The following is a 20,431-nucleotide window of genomic DNA, read 5'->3' as shown; positions in this document are numbered from 1 at the left end:
TATAGGCCCCTATTAGTGATAACCATCTCCTGGGATTATGGGACTAAGGATTTGAACCATGTCTCCTAACCCCTGGTTCACTGAAACTGGCAAGTAGGGAGAGTATGGGCATATGGACTCGCTAAGGTTTTAACTTCTGAGGAATGTAGGGGGAAATAAGAAAAGTTTTCAATGAGTAGTAGATCCAAAGCCATTCTCTGTCCTTAAGTTTCAAAGCCAGCCTTCTACAAACTAGCGAGTTATATGAAGTTCATCGTTACTTCTCCTGTTTTAAGAAAAACTTGCTCTTTGAAAAGTTTGATGCCAGTTTTATACATACCTCTGTTGAAATAAAATGTACTAGGGTGACTCCGTATCTATAAAGTCCACCCTTTGTGGCAACAACAAAGCCTCCACAAACCCTCTATTGCAAACCTTGTGCCGAGTGCTTTATGTAAATCTTGTTCAGCCTGAAAGGTAAAGGCTTATATTAGAACCGAGGAAACTGGTGCTTGGAAAGGTTAGACTGCTGTGATCAGGACTGGGATTCTAGCTCAGTTTTATTTTTCTCCAGTCATTATGTGTGGCAGCTGTGCTCTGAGTATTGAGAGCAGGAGGGACAAGCCTGGTTATTATATACCTTTCCCAGCCCTTTCCTCCCCATTCTGCTATCTGAAACCCTTTACAGAGCAATCCATTCCTCAAAAGTAACCAAAATCTTGTGGGTTCTCTTGTACAGATTTATAAAGTTTATTTTCATCTCAAATCCTAATTCTGCAGCCCTTATTTTCTATTGCTGTTACGACAAACTTATTACAAAGTTGGTGGCTTAAAACCACACAAATTTATTCCCTTAACACTGCTGTAAATCAGAAGTCTGCTGTGGGTCTCAGTGGGTTGAGATCAAGATGTCTCAGAGGGTGCATTTCCTGGAGGCTTAGAGGAGAATCCATTTTCTTGCTTTGTCCAGCTTCCAGGGGCCATGGATTTTCCTTGCCTTATGGTTCTTTCCTCCATCTTCAAAGCCAACAACATGGGCCTGAGTCTCAAATTGCTGTCGCTGAGGCTCCCTCTTTACCGTAAAGGACCCTTGTGATTCCTGGGGCCCACCCAGCTAAGCCAAGGTGGCACCTAAATTCCATCTGTGACCTTAATTCCCCTTTGCCATGTAATCTAACATACTTACAGGTTCCAGGTATTTGGATGTGGACAACTTTGGGGGCCGTTGCACTCATCACAGCTTTGGACTCACTAATTGTAGCTCAGTTGTGGGTGAAATAATAAATCTTACAAATTGGGGGTTAGAAAACATCTAAGGCCATAGTATAGTGGTGGTGAACCTGTGACACGCGAACTCATTGTTTTGGTTGATTTTTCTTTGTTATATGGCATTTAAATATATAAAATGAATATCAAAAATACAAGTCTTTGTTTTACTATGGTTGCAAATATAAAAAAATTTCTATATGTGACACGGCACCAGAGTTAAGTTAGGGTTTTTCAAAATGCTGACACGCCGAGCTCAAAAGGTTCGCCATCACTGCCATAGTAAGTATGTTTAGATGTTAAGGAAAATAATGTCAATAATAGAGAAGAGAATGGCTTAACAGCTTTCTTGCCATAAGATGTGTATCTTTAAAAGTTAGATTTCATTATCACTATCAAGGAAGTTTTTTAGAGCAATTATCCTTATCTTAATTTCTCAAGAGTGAAATGAAGTGGTATGGACCAAAACAGATAAAGGTCTGAGTTTTTCAGGAAACACTGGGTAGAGTTGTGGTTTCTTTTACAAACAAACAAAACCCTCTTTGAATCAATATATAGACATTCTGGAATCCCACCTCCTATTTTGCTCACACACTTTTCAATGTTAAGAATGGTATGTCTGGCAGCAATAGTGCCAAAGTTCTCAGCTTTAGTTCTCGGGCCTTCCAAGAATGTCTATCGCTTTCTGATTGCAAAAATAAGGCAAAAAAAAAAAAATTACCTGTAAAGTTCTTAAAATGACTTACCTAGTGTCTTTGTATAGGCTGGAGCCCATGCAGGCAGATTTTGCATTAAGACGTTAAACTGCACCAGTCCTCTTTGTAAAGTCTCCGTTTAACAGATAATTACTGTTTTTCCTTTTAAACGTCACATGCTGATTGTTACTAAGTTCTTTGCTCCACAGTCCTGTCTATTAGTGCTTTGTATCAGTCATGTGTTGTCAGTTGCTTTCTTGTGTTGTCAGTGGCAAAATTATTATAAATATCAAACAAAATGTTAAGTAACAACAGCAATAATGGTGGTGGAGTACAGGTGGGGTGAAAATGCTATTCACAATTATATCCATCACTGATATTGGGCAAAACTGAGTTTCTCAAGTTATCCTTTAACAGTACAGATATCAAGAAAATAATTTACAATGGATTTATTTAGAACCTCTTTTTCTGCCCAATTTTGAGACATGTAGACTTGACTTTCAGTATTTTACACATTAGGATATTTGCCTTCATATTTGTAAGTGATATTTATGTTATTTAAAAATAGTTATAAAAACCAATATTTATTGATGACTTAATGTAGAAGATAAGGATTTAGCTCTCACCAGCCAACTCCTTTCCCCACCTTCCACCTTCCCACATTCATGTAATTTTTAAGTCAATATTCAAACTTAACATTGCCGATCATGTGAATATTTATAGCTGAGCTATGTAATAGAATATTTTCTTATGTAATTTTCTTTTTAATAACATTTGCTTATTTTATTTTTCTTTGTGTATATCAATAGTTCATTCCCACCTAAATTTTACTTAAAAAAATTCACAGATGAATAAACAGTAAATGAATTAATGAATGAACTAATGGAGTAAAAATTTAGCAATCAACATACTTATAGATAAATTGGATGTTGGAAAAACAACCAGAATCTTTCTTTAGTTATATAAGCTTATAAAAGTGTTAGCATTTAGACTATTTGAGATAATAGTAAACAGTTGTTTTTCAGCAAAATAATGTGCTAAAGAAATTACTAACAAAGGAACTACATTTACATATATAGTATATTAAAGTAACCACTATAAGTTTGTGTAACCTAATTGTGTTCATCTCCATTATAAACGCTGTACCCCTCTGATTCAATTAACTTGTTTGTTTGAATCCTGAAAAAATACATCTTTAATTTTACCAACAAAATTTCTTTTAAAAATCTCTTGAATAACAATGTTTATCTTTTGACCATATTCAAAACCCCCTAGGTAACTAATACCATCATAGTTCAGAGCAACAGATTTTTTTGTGTGGGTCAATATCCTCAGAATTAGCTTGCCATCTAGGAAGGCCTTAATAAGAGTTTGATTTTGACTTATAATGATATGGTGCCATTTATTACAACAGAATGTACCATTGCTATAAATCATCGGTACAGAGTTGCATTCTCCTAAGTTAACTGCTATTTTCAAAGTCTGATTATGGAGTCCAATTGCCAGAAAATCACTTTCTTCATTTTGAACTTTTCCTATCCACACAATTAAGCCTGCTCTTTCAGTAGTACTGAAATTTAAGGATACAGTAGTGAGCTAGAGGTTTCTTTTTCTATAGTGTGGATCAATGTTTTTAATGTAAGAATTACCCATAAATTTTGCAGTTGAAAATGAAGTTTTGCTTTCACAAAACCTTCCCACCCAACCCAAAGGACACAACTGTAAGAATGGCCAGTCAGGTATACACAGAGATTGGTGGAGACAAAGGTGACTCAAACAGTACACAGATGGGTCACGTGTTTCCAGTCCAGTGTGGTGGACATCTGCACAAGAAAGTGCCATTTACTATACATTCACCCCTATTTCTGCACACAGTGTACCCACAGGCTGTCCCATCACAGTCACCTACATTTGAGCCACCTTTCGCTCCTAGTTCAGTTAATTGTAATTCTTGATTATAACTTCTCGGACACAACCTTGAAAACCTACCGGTCCATTGGCTGTTGCCATGGGATTTACAAGACTTAAGGAAGACACTCCTCCAATATAGAAGTCAGTGTTTGTGTCCAGGTAGCTAATTTTAACGTCAGCCTTCTCTGTTACATTTATCCCATCCAGGTCCAGGTAGCCTTTTGCACCGGCTCTTCCTGCTTTAATCACATGCCAACTGCTTCCATTAGTACTTACTTTTTGGAGAGTTTCTTGAATGACAGTTATGTCACCCAGATTGTAAGGAAGTTGAACAGCACAATTTACTAAAGAGATACATAAAAAATCACCTGTTGAGAAAGAAAACCAGTTTAGTAACAGTGAAATGTTACTCCATTAAAAACACTTGCTCTTTCTGGCCACTTGAATAAAATGTGGTTTTGGAAAAAGAAGGTAACAAGTCTTGGTCATAATTATGGTAGAGAATTTTCTTTCCATTTACAGATCAAAGTATATGTGTATACTAGTACATTCATTCACACATTCTGTATTCTTTTGTTCCGGAATTGGCCACATAAGTTTTCCCTAGTTATAAATATTTTCCATCGAGTGAATGAATGTATGGTGGTACTAAGTTAAAGAGAGGCGTTCCTTTAATAATTTTAGTAAAGGGTGAATGTGTAAAAATAACCAACGTTTGCTCCAAGCCACTGACTTTGTTTTTGACAGATTGGGGAGGTAGGTGAAAGAAACAAGAGCAGTTCATAGTTATGCTCTGAAAACCTTTTATTATAGTGTACGTGTTTCAGCCATGCCCTTGGCATCAAGCACACAGACCCCTAGCTGAGATCTCTGCTTGGGATTTAAAGGCACCTCAAACTCCAAGTTTGTCTCTCAGTGTGTGAATCGCCTCCCATACACCTGGCCTCTTCTAGTCTTCCCCAACTCAGTGAGTCACTCCCTCCATCCCGTTCTTCAGACCAGAAATTTAGGTGTGATCCTTGGATTCATCATTTCTTTGGTCCACACATAACCTGCCAAACATGGGTCTCTGATCAAACAGATTTTTTAGCACTTGGGTTCATTGTAAACATCTTGATTCTGTCCACTTCTCTCCTGCCACTTTAAATGGACTATCATCTCTTTTCCCTTTCCAGCTGATTTTCTCGTCTACATTGAAGCTCAAGTGATTGTTTCAAGTGAAATTCTCATTATTCTCCTACCTTTAATGGCATTCACTACTGTTGGGACAGGAACTTAAAATCTTTGACATTTCGACAAAGGCTCTGCAGGTTCTGGGCCCCTCTCCAGCTTTGCCTGGAGTGTATCCTCTCCCTGTTCCTCCACTCGACTCCAGCCACACTGACCTTGTTGGAGAGTTTCATCCTCTTGTTTCAGAACCCTCACACATGCACATGCTGTTTTATTGGAACACCCCTCCACCTCACAGAGGCAACTCCAGCCTTATTTGAGCTCTCAGATCAAATGCCACTTCCTCGGACAAGTCTTTTTTGGTCAGGGTTTTTTGTTTTGTTTTCCTATTAGTGTTTTAATAGCACGAGGTCTCTCTCCTTCACAATATTTATCTCACAATTATATAGTCTTGTGTGAAAACATTTGAACAAATGGTCCAGCGTGCATTGAGGTACTCAGAGGAAAAGCAAAGGCAACTGTCCCCGCCTGGGAAAACGAGGCAGGCCTTCAGTGCAGTCTTGTTTCTAGAGGGAGTCGAGTGGTGGACATAGCAAACCCCACGGGAATCTTTCTCAAAAGAGCATTTCCCTTTCCCCTGTCATTTCACGACCAGTGAAAAGTTCTTTCCTCTTCTATTCAAGAAGACTTCTTGGCACCTGCTACTACTTTTTCCTCTTCCCCCTTTCGAAGTGCCAGGCCGCCTCACCTCCCACCTGCAAATAATGTTCATTCTCCCCCTTGAGGCCCACACCAGACCACTTGGGCGGGTGGGAGACCTGGCAGCTCTATGGTCCTAAACGTATCATTTCCACCTGAGACAATGCAAAGTATGGTTCTCTTGCTTCAAACATTTCCTCATAATTTCTGGTGGATATAATCTATGTCATTACATCTGTTATTATTTGAATAATAGCTGCTTCCTTCACTAGCTTGTAAGCTTCATGAGAACAGGGGCTGTATCTGATTTGGCCCAACAGTTGGCCCCCAGCAGGAGCACAGTGCCTGGCACATAATGAGATACTCAGTAAGTAATTGCTGCATTAAGAAATACATTTGTATAGTTGTGGGGTGAGATTACTGAATAGTTCCCAAATACTGGTTTTCTGGCATTAAAATCCTATACTACATGAATTTTAAAATTGTTAATTTCCCCAAAGAGAAAGAAATCCAATTTATTTCATATTTTCTAACATGAACACATTTTAAGTCTAAAGAAAGAGAAGCAGCAATGCAAACATTTTATAAGACAATATTAAATTCAGGTAGAATTACTTAAAATGTTCATACCATAAGAAACTAGAATAACGAAACAATTGATATTAAGTCTTAAAAATTTATAGCCCTCTGGCCCTGGCTGGTGTGGCTCAGATGTTTGAGACATTGTCCCTTACACCAAAAGGTGGCAGATTCAATTCCTGGTCAGGGCACATACCCAGGTTGTGGGTTCAATCCCTGGTTGGGGCATGTGCAGGAGGCAACTGATGGATATTTCTCTCTCTCTGTCCCTCTCTCTAAAAATCAATAAAAAAATAAAAATTCATAACATCACTGGTCAAGTTGCCAACTGGAAGAAAAGTAAGGAGAACTACTTACTTTAACAGGGCTTTGCTGGTACATTCGTAAGAACTGACAAAGAAAGGGGCTTTCTCTCCCCACCATGCATCACAGTTCAATGAAACCTGGGAGGACCTAACATTTGTGAAGACACTATAGACAGCATATTAGGGAAATTTTGTATACTTTTTTCTCTAGAAAAGGAAAGCAAAGATAATATAACTTATCTTTTATTATTCAGTTGTTTGATTATGCTTTAACTTTACATTGTAGTTGACTAGGCTTTTTAATACACATTTGGGAGGATTATAACTATATCAAGATGAATTCAGCCATCTGTGACTAACTTATGCTTAACATGATATTGATAATTTTGTGTCAAAAACTAGTTTTATGATATTAAATATTTAGCAGAAACAGATAAACAGGGGCCATAGACTTATCTCTTTCCAAAATCAGAGATCTAAAATAAATTATGGTAATTTTCAAATGATCCTTTTGTTTTAAATTTTACACTATTTGAGATTATTCCAATTATTTACCTCTACAAAGACAGAAACCTTGTTAAGAATTTGGTTTGGTGCATATGAAAACCTAATTGGCTGCTGAAAATCTAAATTTGTGATTTTTGACATTATGTATTAAGTGGGTATTTTTAAAAATTATGCTTTGATTTTTAGAGAGGAAAGGAGAGAGATAGAGATAGAGAGAGGAGAAGAAGGAGGGAGGGGGGGAGAGGGAGAGAGAGAGAGAGAGAGAGAGAGAGAGAGAGAGAGAGAGAGAAACACTGATGTGAAAGTGAAACATAGATTGCTGCCTCTTGCATGGCCGATTGAGCCGGAAACCCGGGTATGTATGTGCCCTGACCAGAGATCGAACTTGGGACCTCTTGGTTCATGGGTCAGTGCTCAACCAACTGAGCCACACTGGCCAGGGTGGGTATTTTTTATTTTTATTAACTAGAGGCCTGTTGCACGAAGAGATTCGTGCAATAGGCCTTCCCTTCCCTTGGCTGCTGGCACCAGTTTTCCTCTGCCACCCGGGACCCAGGCCTTCGCTCTGCCTGGGCTCCCTGCTCAACACGGATGCATGCCTGAGAGACCTGCACACTGGAACAACTAGTTGGGCTCCCTGGAATAAGTGGGGAGATGAGAAGGGAGGAAGCTGAACACAGCCACAGTGCAGCAGCGTGTCTGCAGTGCAGCTGGGAACTGGCAGCAGCAGTTACAGGCACTTTCCTCAGCCGGTCAGGGTGAACAGAGAGCAAACCCAGCCAGTGGGTGGCTGTTGGAGTAGCCACTGGAGTGGCAGCATTGTGTGGTCATGCACACAACAGTGAGAGGGTGTCTGAACCATGGGGGCGCGTTGTGAATGGGGTCTGAGTTGCATGCGTGAGCTGGAGTCAGCAGACACATGCCCTACAGAGCTTCTCCACACAGGTGGCCTGGCTGTGGGCTTTCAGGCAAAGAAAGTAAATTACAGAGCCCTGCCACTGATTCAGTTCTAAAATCTCGCTGCCCGTTGCCCTTGGAGTTGGCTCCAGCAGTGAATTATCTGTAGGCCAAGAGTTGTTGCAGTAGAAACTCAGTTTCCCTCTGTGACTGAACCCCAGGAGGGGTGCTTGGGCTGGATCTGTGGAGGTCAGGGGTTGCCACTACTATGAGGGGGAAAAAAACCTCACCCCCCAAGCAACAGAGGCGGTACAGCCCTACGGAAGCTGCAGAGGCTCAAAACTATGAGGCCAAAGAGGATAAAAATCTTGCAATTCAGTGCCATCTACTGGAACAGAGTAGAAAGACCTCCTCAGAGATGGGAAAACAAAGAACAGTGAATGCCATGAACAACTACTACAACAATGATGACCAGAAAGAAAATGAAAAATCCCCAGAAAATAGGCTGGAACACATGGAATTATGAGAGTTGAAAGACAGAGATTTCAAGATTGCAGTTCTGAAAAGAAAAAAAAAAATTATATATATGGCTAATATGCTAAGTGTCCCTCCGACCATCTGACCTGTCACTATGATGCACACTGACCACCGGGGGCAGATGCTCAATACAGGAGCTGCTGTGACACACACTGGCCATTTACAAAGAAACAGCACCGTGGACCTGGCACCAACAAAGCAACAGTCGGCTTCCCCCAAGTGGGACACAGGCCCCACCACCACCCCAGAGCGACAGCCCATCAAATTGCAGCTATGCTGCCGAGATCCCATGGCACAAAATGCAGCCCACAGCCCAGCCTGGAAACAGTGGCTGTGGGCGCCGGGTAATGATGTCACATAGCAATGCCCGGCTTCCTCTCCCTAGCGACTAGCCTCCTTGGAGTTTCTTCAGCCCAGGAAACTGACTTGCACTACACTTTAACCAAATGTCTGTGAAGCGTTTTCCCATGCCTCATCTCATTTGATCCTCACAGAAGTCCTGGAGTAGATAAATAGGAGACTCGGTGGAATCCTATTTTCTTTCCATTAGCTGGAAAACGGAGATTTAGAAAGTTTAGAAACTTGACCAGACTGAAAAGAAGAAATGGTGGAACTTGAAAATGACTTCAGGTTTTCTCACTGTGCAGAATATAGTCAAACACTGCTGCAGTTAAATATTTCACCCTTTGTTCTCCCTGTGTTGGAAATAACTAGTGTTATTGAAGATAGAAATAATAATCTGCTTCGTGTTAATATTTACTGCTGTGTTCTGACAATTACCTGAAAGACAAGTTGGGGTGCTTCACTGGGATGGAAAAAGTTTAGTTAAATCAGAAAGCAGGTCTAATTAAGCAAGTTTATCCTATATAATAAAGCCTAATATACTAGGTGTCCAGTTGTCCGGTCAACCAATCAAAGCGTAATATGCTAATGATATGCTAAGGCTGCTCAACTGCTTGCTATGACATGCACTGACCACCAGGGGGCAGACAGTTGTCCAGTCACTATGAGGGGCAATGACCACCAGGGGGCTCTGACTGGTAGGTTAGCTTGCTGCTGGGGTCTGGCCAATCGGGACTGGGCCAGACATGCTCTGGAGCCCTACTGTGTCCCTCCCTGGCCCCGATTATGCACTGGTGGGGTCCCTTAGCCTGTGCCCTCTCGTAATCTGGGCTGAGGGACTTCCCCCCCTCCAGTGCACGAATTTTGTGCACCGAGCCTCTAGTCCTATACTAATAAAAGAGAAAAATGGTAATTGGCGTACGACCGATACCTTTTTCATTGGCTAATCAGTGAGATATGCAAATTAACTGTCAGCCAAGATGGCGGCTGGCAGCCAGGCAGCTGAGAATAGGAGGCTTGGTTGCCCCAGCGATGGAGAAAGTCAAGGATCCCCGCAGCTGCGGGGCTCTGAGCTCCTGAAGCAACAACTCCAAAAGATACAATGTTTCAATTACAGAAGCTAAAAGATGGCGGTTAATTGGCATACTCAGGCTCCAAGCAGAGCGAAGCCAAACAGCCCTGAAGCAGCAGGGCAGAGAGGCCTCAGGGCCTGGGATCAGCGGAGCCGAGAGGCCTCCCGGCCCGAGATCAGCGGAGGCCAGAGTAGGCCCAGCCCCGCAATCAGGGAGGCGAGAGTCGGCCCAGCCCCCTCGATCAGCAGAGCCTAGAGGCCCCCCAGCCCCAGTTATCATCCGAGCCGAGAGGCCTCTAGGCACCGCGATCAGTGGATCCGAGAGGCCTCCCGGCCCCAGTGATTAGCGGATCCGAGAGGCCTCCCAGACCAGGTGATCAGCGGAGTCGAGAGGCCTCCCAGCCCCGGTGATCAGCGGAGCCGAGAGGCCTCCCAGCCCAGGTGATCAGCAGAGCCGAGAGGCCTCCCGGCCCACGATCAGCGGAGTCGGAGGCCCCGAGATCAGCGGAGCCAAGAGGCCTCCCAGCCCCGGTGATCAGCGGAGGCGAGAGGCCTCCCGGCCCGGTGATCAGCGGAGTCGGAGGCCTCCCGGCCCGGTGATCAGCGGAGTCAAGAGGCCTCCCAGCCCAGGTGACCAGTGGAGCCGAGAGGCCTCCCAGCCCAGGTGATCAGCAGAGCCGAGAGGCCTCCCGGCCCGCGATCAGCGGAGTCGGAGGCTCCGAGATCAGCGGAGCCAAGAGGTCTCCCGGTCCCGGTGATCAGCAGAGCCGAGAGGCCTCCCAGCCCCGGTGATCAGCGGATCCGAGAGGCCTCCCAGCCCCGGTGATCAGCGGAGTCGAGAGGCCTCCCAGCCCAGGTGATCAGCGGAGCCAAGAGGCCTCCCAGCCCCGGTGATCAGCGGAGTCCAGAGGCCTCCCGGCCGGCTCCTGGCCCCGTGATCAGCGGAGTTGGAGGCCCCGCGATCAGCGGAGCCAAGAGGCCTCCTGGCCCCGCGATCAGCAGAGCCGAGAGTCCTCCCAGCCCAGGTGATCAGCGGAGCTGAGAGGCCTCCCAGCCCCCGTGATCAGCAGAGTCGAGAGGCCTCCCAGCCCAGGTGATCAGCGGAGCCGAGAGGCCTCCCAGCCCCGGTGATCAGCGGAGCCCAGAGGCCTCCCGGACCCATGATCAGCAGAGCCGAGAGGCCTCCCAGCCAGGTTATCAGCAGCCGAGAGGCCTCCAGGCCAGGGATCAGGGGAGCCGAGAGGCGTCCTGGCCCTGGGATCAGCAGAGCAGCGAGGCCTCCCAGCACCGGGATCAGTGTGACAGGGTGCGGAGCCCCAACCCTCTGACTGGCCCTGCTCTGTGTGTGACAGGGTACAGAGCCCCAACCCCCCTGATGGGCCCTGCTCTGTGCATGACAGGAGTGGCGCTGCAACCTCCCTATGGACCCTGCCTTGAGTGTGACAGGGGGCGGTGCCCCAACCCCCCAATCGGCCCTACCCTGAGCATGACTGAGGGTGGCATGGCAACCTCCCAATCCGCCCTGCTCTGTGCATGACAGGGGGCGGTGCCCCAACTCCCCAATTGGCCCTGCTCTGAGCCCGACCAGGGGCTGCACCTAGGGATTGGGCCTGCCCTCTGCCACCCGGGAGCAGGCCTAAGCCAGCAGGTCATTATCTCCTGATGGGTCCCAGACTGTGAGAGGGCACAGGCCAGGCTGAGGGACCTCCTCTCCCAACCCCGAGTGCACAAATTTTTGTGCACCGGGCCTCTAGTCTATATATATAAAGCTCTCACTGGCACCAACGTACGCATGTGTTTCCATCTGTTATTGTTGATCGTGAATTTGGTTGACACCTCTATTATAGAGAAAGGGCGAATAGCGATATTAAAATATTTCTTCTAATTAATTTCTTTTCAATGTGCATGAATTCATGCACCAGGCCTCTAGTACTCAATGAGAAGTGAGAAAATATTGACGGGCAATTCAGAGCACTCAGAAAACAAATCAATGAACAAAATGAGTATTTCTCCAAAGAAATTGAAATTTGAAAGGATCAAGTTGAAATCCTGGAAATGAAGCAGGCAATTAAAGAAATTAAGAGTGAGCTGATGAGCATAGAAAACAGAACCAACCAGTTAGAGGAAATAACTAGTGATATTGAAGATAGAAATCAAGAAATGATGCAGAGGGAAGAAGAGAGAGACCTGATAAAAAGAAATACAAAATAGCCCTATGAGATCTCTCTGATTCCATAAAAAAATAACATCAGAATCATAAGGCATAGTGGAGGAGGAAGAGAGTACGGAATGGAGAGTCTATTAAAACAAATAGTGGATGAGAACTTCCCAAATATATGGAAAGAACTAGATCCTCGAATCCGAGAAGCAAACAAAACACCTAGTGACCTCAATTCAAAGAGGCCCTCTCCAAGGCACTGGGTAATGAAGCTATCAAAAATTAGTGACAAAGAAAAAATCCTCAAAGCATCCAGGGAGAAGAAGGAAGTAACCTATAAAGGAAAACCCATAAAAATTTCACCTGACTTATCAGCAGAAACTCTACAAGCCAGAAGAGAGTGGAACCAAATATTCAAATATCTGAAAGAGAGAAATTACCAGCCACACAGCAAAATTATCCTTTAAATATGAAGGAGAAATAAGAACATTCTCAGACATACAGAAGCTGAGGGATTTTATCACTAGAAAACCTCTATTGCAGGAGGGAGTTATTCTACCAGAAACAAAGAACATAAGGTCATAACACTACCAGTAGGATTGCCAAAAAACTCGTAGCATAAAAGGGATAATTTGTGACAACAAAAACATACAAAGGGAAGAGGGACAGGTATGAATAGGTAAAGGAAGATGAAGATCAGAGGCACTCAAAAGGGAAAAAAACATGGTATATATGCAACTTCGCTTTTTATAAAACGAATGGCAACCACACACAAAAATCCCCCAAACAAGACATATAGCTTAAAAAAAGAAGAAACAGAAGAAATATGTATGGAATACCACCGAACAAAAACAACAGGTAGAAGCATAAAGGAAGAGAACCAATGGAAGCACAGAGTTACCAGAAAACAAAAGGTAAAATGGCTACAGGAAATCCTCATGCATCAATAACTACCCTAAACGTAAATGGTCTAAATTCACCAGTAAAGAGGCACAGAGGAGCAGAGTGGGTCAAAAAACAAAACTCAATCATATGCTGCCTACAAGAAACACATCTAAAAAGCACAGACAAAGGTAGATTCAAAGTAAAAGGATGGAAAATGATTCTCTAAGCAAATAACATCCACAAAATAGCAGGTGTAACCATACTTATATCTGGCAAAATAGATCTCAAGAAAACAAAGATAACAAGAGACAAAGATGCACACTTTATAATGATAAAAAAACACTACATCAAGAAAACATAATACTTTTTAATATATATGCACCCAACCAGGCAGCACTGAAATATATTAAACAGCTACTCACAGATCTAAAGGGAGAAACAGATCAAACACAATTATAGTTGGAGACCTTAATACTCCATTGACAGCTCTAGACAGATCAACCAACCAAACAAACAAAAAAATCAATAAAGAAATATTGGCCTTAAATGAAACGTCAGACCAAAAGTATATAATCAACATTTACAGAACGTTTCATCCCAGAATATCAGATTACACATTCTTCTGCAGCTCACATAGAACAGTCTCAAGGACAGACCATATGTTGGGTCACAGAACAGTCATCAACAAATTCAAAAAGACTGAAATTATTCCAAGCATATTTTCTGACCATGATGCCTTAAAATTAGAAATCAATTGCAAAAAGGAGGTAAAAAACAACAACATACCTACAAATATGTGGAAATTAAACAACATATTACTAAAAAATGACTGGGTCAAAGAAGAAATAAAAGGTGAGATCAAAAGATATATAGAGACAAACAAGAATGATAACAAAACATATCAAAACCTCTAGGGGCCCTAATCGGCTTGGCTCAGTGGTTAGAGCATTGGCCTGCAGACACAAGGGTCCCAGGTTCGATTCCGGTCAAGGGCATGTACCTGGGTTGTGGGCACATCCCCAGTGGGGAGTGTGCAGGAGGCAGTTGATCGATGCTCTCTCATTGACGTTTCTAACTCTCTATCCTTCTCCCTTCCTCTCTGTAAAAAAATCAATAAAATACATTTAAAAAACCACAAAAACCTCTAGGGAAGTTTATATCATTACAGGCCTATCTCAAGAAACAAGAGAAATTCCAAGTAAACAACCTAACATCCACCTTAAAAGACTAGAGAAAGAAGAACAAAAGCAACCCAAAATTAGCAGAAGAAAGGAAATAATAAAAATTAGAGAGAATTAAATGAAATAGAGAACAAAAAGAGTATACAAAAAAACCAATAAAACAAAGAGCTGGTTCTTTGAAAAGATTAATAAAATTGACAAACCCCTGGCTAGACTCACTGAGGAAAAAAGGGAAAAGAACCATATAAACAAAATCAGAAATGAGAGAGGAGAAATCACCACAGACATCAGAGATATACAAAGGATCATACTAAATTATTATGAAAGCCTTTATGCCACCAAATTCAGTAATCTAGAATAAATGGGTAAGTTCCTAGAAATATATAACCTTCCTGGACTAAATCATGAAGAACTGGAAAATCTAAATAGACCGATCAGCAGTGAGGAAATTGAAACAACCATCAAAAACCTCCCCAAAAACAAAAGTCCGGGACCAGATGGCTTCACCAGTGGATTCTACCAAATGATCAAGGAAGAATTAAAGCCTATTCTTTGCAAACTCTTCCAAAAAATTGAAGAGGCTTCCTAACACATTCTAGGAAGCCAATATAACCCCGATACTAAAACCTGGCAAAGATAACACACAAAAAGAAAACTACAGGTCAATATCCCTGATGAATACAGACGTAAAAATCCTAACCAAAATACTAGCTAGTTGAATACAACAATACATCAAAAAAATAATGCATCATGATCAAGTGGGATTCATTCCAAGGGCACAAGGATGGTTCAACAATTGCAAATGAATCAACATAATACACCACATTAACAAAAGAAAGGCTAACAATCATATGATCTTGTCAATAGATGCAGAAAAAGCATTTGATAAGATACAACATCCACTTATGATTAAAATGCTCAATAAAATAGGAGAAGGAAAGTATCTCAACATAATAAAGGCCATAAATGATAAACCCTCAGCTAATGTCATACTCAATGGTGAAAAACTGAAAGCTTTTCCCCTAAGATCAGGAACAAGACAAGGATGTCCACTCTCACCACTCTTATTCAACACAGTACTGGAAGTTCTAGCCAGAACAATAAGGCAAGAGAAGGAAAAAAAGGCATCCAAATAGGAAGAAGTCAAACTGTCACTTTTTGCAGACGACATGATGCTATATATAGAAAACCCTAAAGACTCTACCTCAAAAAACTGGAAACAATAATCAAATACAGTGGGTCCTTGACTTACGAGTTTTATTCGTTCCATGATGGAGCTCGTAACTCAAATTACTCATATGTCAAATCAAAAGTGAACGAGTGAGACACGTGATGCTGGGCTGATGTTGTGGCGTTCACTGTGACGTTCGCTGTGTCAACTAGCGGTGGGGTATCCGAAGCTGGCTCATAACCCGAATTTTAGCTCGCAACTCAAAGCAAAAAATCGGCTGAGAGACGGCTTGTATCTCGAAAAACTCGTTAGTTGGGACAATCGTAAGTCAAGGCCCCACTGTACAGTCAAGTTACAGGATATAAAATCGATGTGTAAAAATCCATTGCCTTCCTGTTTACCAACAACAAAACTTCAGAAAAAGAAATGGAGAAAACAATTCCTTTTGCAATCTCAATCAAAAGAATAAAATACCTAGGAATAAACTTAACAAAGAATGTGAAAGACCTATATGCTGAAAATTATAAAACATTATTAAAAGAGATTGAAAAAGACACAACAAAATGGAAAATATCCTGTGTTCATGGATTGGAAGAATAAACATAGTTAAAATGGCCATTTTACCCAAAGCAATATACAGATTTAATGCAAGCCCCATAAAAACCCAATGTCTTTTAAAATTTAAGTTCTTTATTGTTTAATATATTACATAAGTCTCCTTTTCCCCCCGACTGACCTGTCCCTGGCCACCCCAACCCCCAGCACATGCCCTCACCCCCACTCCTGTCTGTGTCCATTGGTTATGCTCATATGCATGCATACAAGTCCTTTGGTTGATCTCTTACCCCTTCCCTCATAGGTTGGACAGTCTAATCGATGCTTCTATGACTTTGCTTCTGTTTATGTTCATCAGTTTATGTTGTTCATTATATTCCACAAATGAGTGAGATCTTGTGATATTTATCTTTCTCTGACTGGCTTATTTCGCTTAGCATAATGCTCTCCAGTTCCATCCATGCTGTTGCAAATGGTAAAAATTCCTTCTTTTTTACAGCAGCATAGTATTCCATTGTGTAGAGGTATCACAGTTTTCTAATCCATTCATCTGCTGATGGGCACTTAGGCTGTTTCCAAATCTTAGCTATTGTAAATTGTGCTGCTATGAACATAGGGGTGCATATGTCCTTTCTGATTGGTGTTTCTGGTTTCTTGGGATATCTTCCTAGAAGTGGGATTACTGGGTCAAATGGAAGTTCCATTTTTAATTTTTTGAGGAAACGCCATACTGTTCTCCACAGTGGCTGCACCCATCTGCATTCCCACCATAGTGCAAGAGGGTTCCTTTTTCTCCACATCCTCACCAGTACTTGTCATTTGTGGATTTGTTGATGATAGCCATTCTGACAAGTGTGAGATGGTATCTCATTGTTGTTTTGATTTGCATCTCTCCGATGATTAGTGACTTTGAGCATGTTTTCATATGTCTCTTGGCCTTCTGTATGTCCTCTTTGGAAAGATGTCTATTTAGGCCCTTTGCCCATTTTCTGATTGGATTGTTTATCTTCCTTTTGTTAAGTTGTATGAGTTCCCTATAAATTTTGGAGATTAAACCCTTATCGGAGATAACATTGTCAAATATATTCTCCCATGCAGTGGGCTTTCTTGTTGGTTTGTTGATGGTTTCTTTTGCTGTGCAGAAGCTTTTTATTTTGATGTAGTCCCATTTGTTTATTTTCTCCTTAGTTTCCAATGCCCTAGGAGCTGTATCGGTAAAGACATTGCTACGACAAATGTCTGATATTTTGCTGTTGATGGCTTCTTCTAAGATTTTTATGGTTTCCCATCTTACATTTAAGTCCTTTATCCATTTTGAGTTTATTTTTGTTTATGGTGTAAGTTGGTGGTCTAGTTTCATTTCTTTTTGCACATATTCGTCCAATTTTCCCAATACCATTTATTTAAAAGACTGTCTTGACTCCATTGTATACTCTTGCCTCCTTTGTCAAATATTAATTGAGCATAATGGCTTGGGTCAATTTCTGGATTCTCTGTTCTGTTTCATTGATCTATATATCTGTTCTTGTGCCAGTACCAGGAAGTTTTGAGAACAGTGGCTTTGTAATGTAGCTTGATACCTGGCATTGTGATCCCTCCAACTTTGTTCTTTCTCAAGGCTGCTGCAGCTATTTGGGCTCTTTTTTATTCCAGATGAATTTTTGGAGAGTTTGTTCTAGATCTTTGAAGTTTGCCGTTGGTATTTTAATGGGCATTGCATTGAATCTATAGATTGCTTTGGGTAGTATGGATATTTTAATGATATTGATTCTACCAATCCATGAACATGGTATATTCTTCCATTTGTTTATGTCTTCCTCTATCTCTTTCTACAGCGTCCTGTAATTTTCTGAGTACAGGTCCTTTACCTCCTTGGTTAAATTTATTCCTAGGTACCTTATTTTTTGTGTTGTAATGGTAAATGGGATTTTTTTTTAAAAGTTTCTCTTTCTATGAGTTCATTATTGGTGTATAAAAAGTCATAGATTTCTGGGTGTTAATTTTGTATCCTGCTACATTGCCGAATTTATTTATTAAGTCTAGTAGTTTTTTAATGGAGTGTTTAGGGTTTTCTAAGTACAGTATCATGTCATCCGAGAAAAAGGACAATTTTACTTCTTCTTTTCCAATTTGGATGCCTTATATTTCTTCTTGTCTGATCACTATGGCTAGCACTTCCAGTACTATGTCAAACAAGAGTGGTGAAAGTGACCACACGTAAATGGACAGATAATTTTCAACAAAGGAGCCAGAAATGCATATTGGAGTAAAGATAGTCTCTTTAATAAATGGTGCTGAGAAAACTGGAAAGCCACATGCAAACAAATGAAACTGGATTTCAGTTTGTCCCCATGTACAAAAATTAATTCAAAATGGATCAAAGACCTAAACCTATGATGCAAAACTATAAATCACATAGAAAAAAAATATAGGTACCAAACTTATGAACCTGGGTGATAGAGAACATTTCATGGACTTGACCCTAAAGGCAAGGGAGGTAAAGGCAAAAATAAATGAATGGGACTATATCAAACTAAAGAGCTTCTTCACAGCAAAAGAAATGGACAACAAAACAAACAGTCAGCCAACCAGATGGGAAATGATATTTGCAAACAGTAGCTCTGGCAAAGGTTTAATTTCCAAAATATATTAAGAATTGATAAAACTCAACATCAAACAAATAAACAAGCCAATCAAAAAGTGGGCAGAGAACCTCTTCCAAGAAGACATATAAACAGCTAATAGATATATGAAAAGATGTTCAACCTCACTGGCAATTAGGGAAATGCAAATTAAAACTACAGTAAGATACCATCTTAGACCAGTTAGAGTGGCCATTATCAACAAGACAAGCAACAATAAGTGTTGGAATGGTTGTGGAAAAAAGGAAACCCTCATTCATTGCTGGTGGGGATGTAGACTGGTACAACCACTATGGAGAGCAGTCTGGTGATTCCTCAAAAAATTAAAAATAGAGCTACCACATGACCCAACAACCCCACTCCTGGGTATACACCCGAAAAACTCCAAATCATTTATATGCAAAGATATATGCACCCCTATGTTTATTGCAGCATTATTCACGGTGGCCAAGACTTGGAAACAGCCAAAGTGCCCTGTGATAGAGGACTGGATGAAGAAGATGTGGTACATATACACACTGGAATACTACACGGCCATAAGAAAGGATGACACAGTGTCATTTACAACATGGATGCACCTTGAGAACATTATGTGAAGTGAAATAAGTCAGACAGAAAAAGCTAAGAACTATATGATTTCACTCATATGTGGAATATAAAACAAACTTATGAACACAGACAGCAATGTGGTGGATGTCAGAGGGAGGGAGGGGAGGGAGGAGGAAGGGGTCCTAATATGAGGTGACAGGAAAAGACTTGACTTTGGGTGGTAGGCACATGGGCCTATAACTTAGTAATCCACCTGTATGCTCATGTTGACCAAAGTCACTCCAATAACATTTAATTAAAAAAATACAGGTTTATGCCGAAACCGGTTTGGCTCAGTGGATAGAGCGTCGGCCTGCGGACTGAAAGGTCCCAGGTTCGATTCCGGTCAAGGGCATGTACCTGGGTTGCGGGCATATCCCCAGTAGGAGATGTGCAGGAGGCAGCTGATCGATGTTTCTCTCTCATTGATGTTTCTAACTCTCTATCTCTCTCCCTTCCTCTCTGTAAAAAATCAATAAAATATATTTTAAAAAAATACAGGTTTAAAAAGTGAGTGTCCTTTTGAAATTGTTCTTGTAGGAATTACTAAAGTAATACATATTCATTTTAAGACATTTACACAGTACAGAAGAGTGTAAGATTAAAAGGTGAAATTTCATTGTGCTTTCTTCTCTCTTAATTCCCAGGAACCCCTGTTAATAGATAGCCAGACTTTAGTTTTCAATGCATATACAATGACTGTGTGTGCATATCTAGTAGTATCTGATTTACTCACATAAATGAAACCATGTTATAAAGTTTGCATGATATACTTCTTAAAAAACATGTTTTTATTGATTTTAGAGAGAATGGAAAGGAGAGGGAGAGATATTAGCATCAACACCAGCATCAAAATGAAACAGAAACATCACCATCGATCAGCTGCCTTCTGCATACCCCCTACTGGGGATCAAGCCAAAACTCAGGCATGTACTTAACTGGAATTGAACCCGTGACTTCTTGGTGCATGGGTCGAGACACTCAACCACTGAGCCACACCGGCTCGGCCACAATATACTTTTTCCACTCAATAATTTATTTTCATGAAAGTTTGATGTTAGCACATTTTACCTACTGTTTCAATGCTTAGTCAATACCTTTTATTGCTGAATTATGATGATTTTGTACATTAAATTGTTACAGCTTAAGCAGAATACTGAAAGTTTTGATGCCTTTTAGATATGAGTAGGTCTGCCTGTGGACACAGGTAGAAGCTACACAGAGAGCTTGAAAGAACTCTGGTTCAGTAAGTCATCTTTATCATTCCTAAATTAACTGCAGAACATTTCCAC

General features: G+C 41.3%; 1 protein-coding gene across 1 annotated transcript in view; it reads right to left on the bottom strand.

The window, feature by feature from the left end:
* Positions 1-2,291: 2,291 nt before the first annotated feature.
* EYS (eyes shut homolog) overlaps positions 2,292-20,431 on the bottom strand; it is a 1,266,634-nt gene continuing 1,248,494 nt past the window's right edge. Inside the window, 5 exon segments of the mRNA XM_059702239.1 lie at positions 2,292-2,348; positions 3,053-3,107; positions 3,109-3,735; positions 3,737-3,899; positions 3,902-4,219. Of these exon segments, the coding sequence (XP_059558222.1) occupies positions 2,292-2,348; positions 3,053-3,107; positions 3,109-3,735; positions 3,737-3,899; positions 3,902-4,219 (1,220 nt within the window).

This window comes from Myotis daubentonii, chromosome 6, assembly GCF_963259705.1.
Source record: "Myotis daubentonii chromosome 6, mMyoDau2.1, whole genome shotgun sequence".
Classification (NCBI taxonomy): Eukaryota; Metazoa; Chordata; class Mammalia; order Chiroptera; family Vespertilionidae; genus Myotis; species Myotis daubentonii.
Note: the sequence above shows the minus strand (reverse complement) of the source record. Positions and strands in the feature narration are given on the sequence as shown.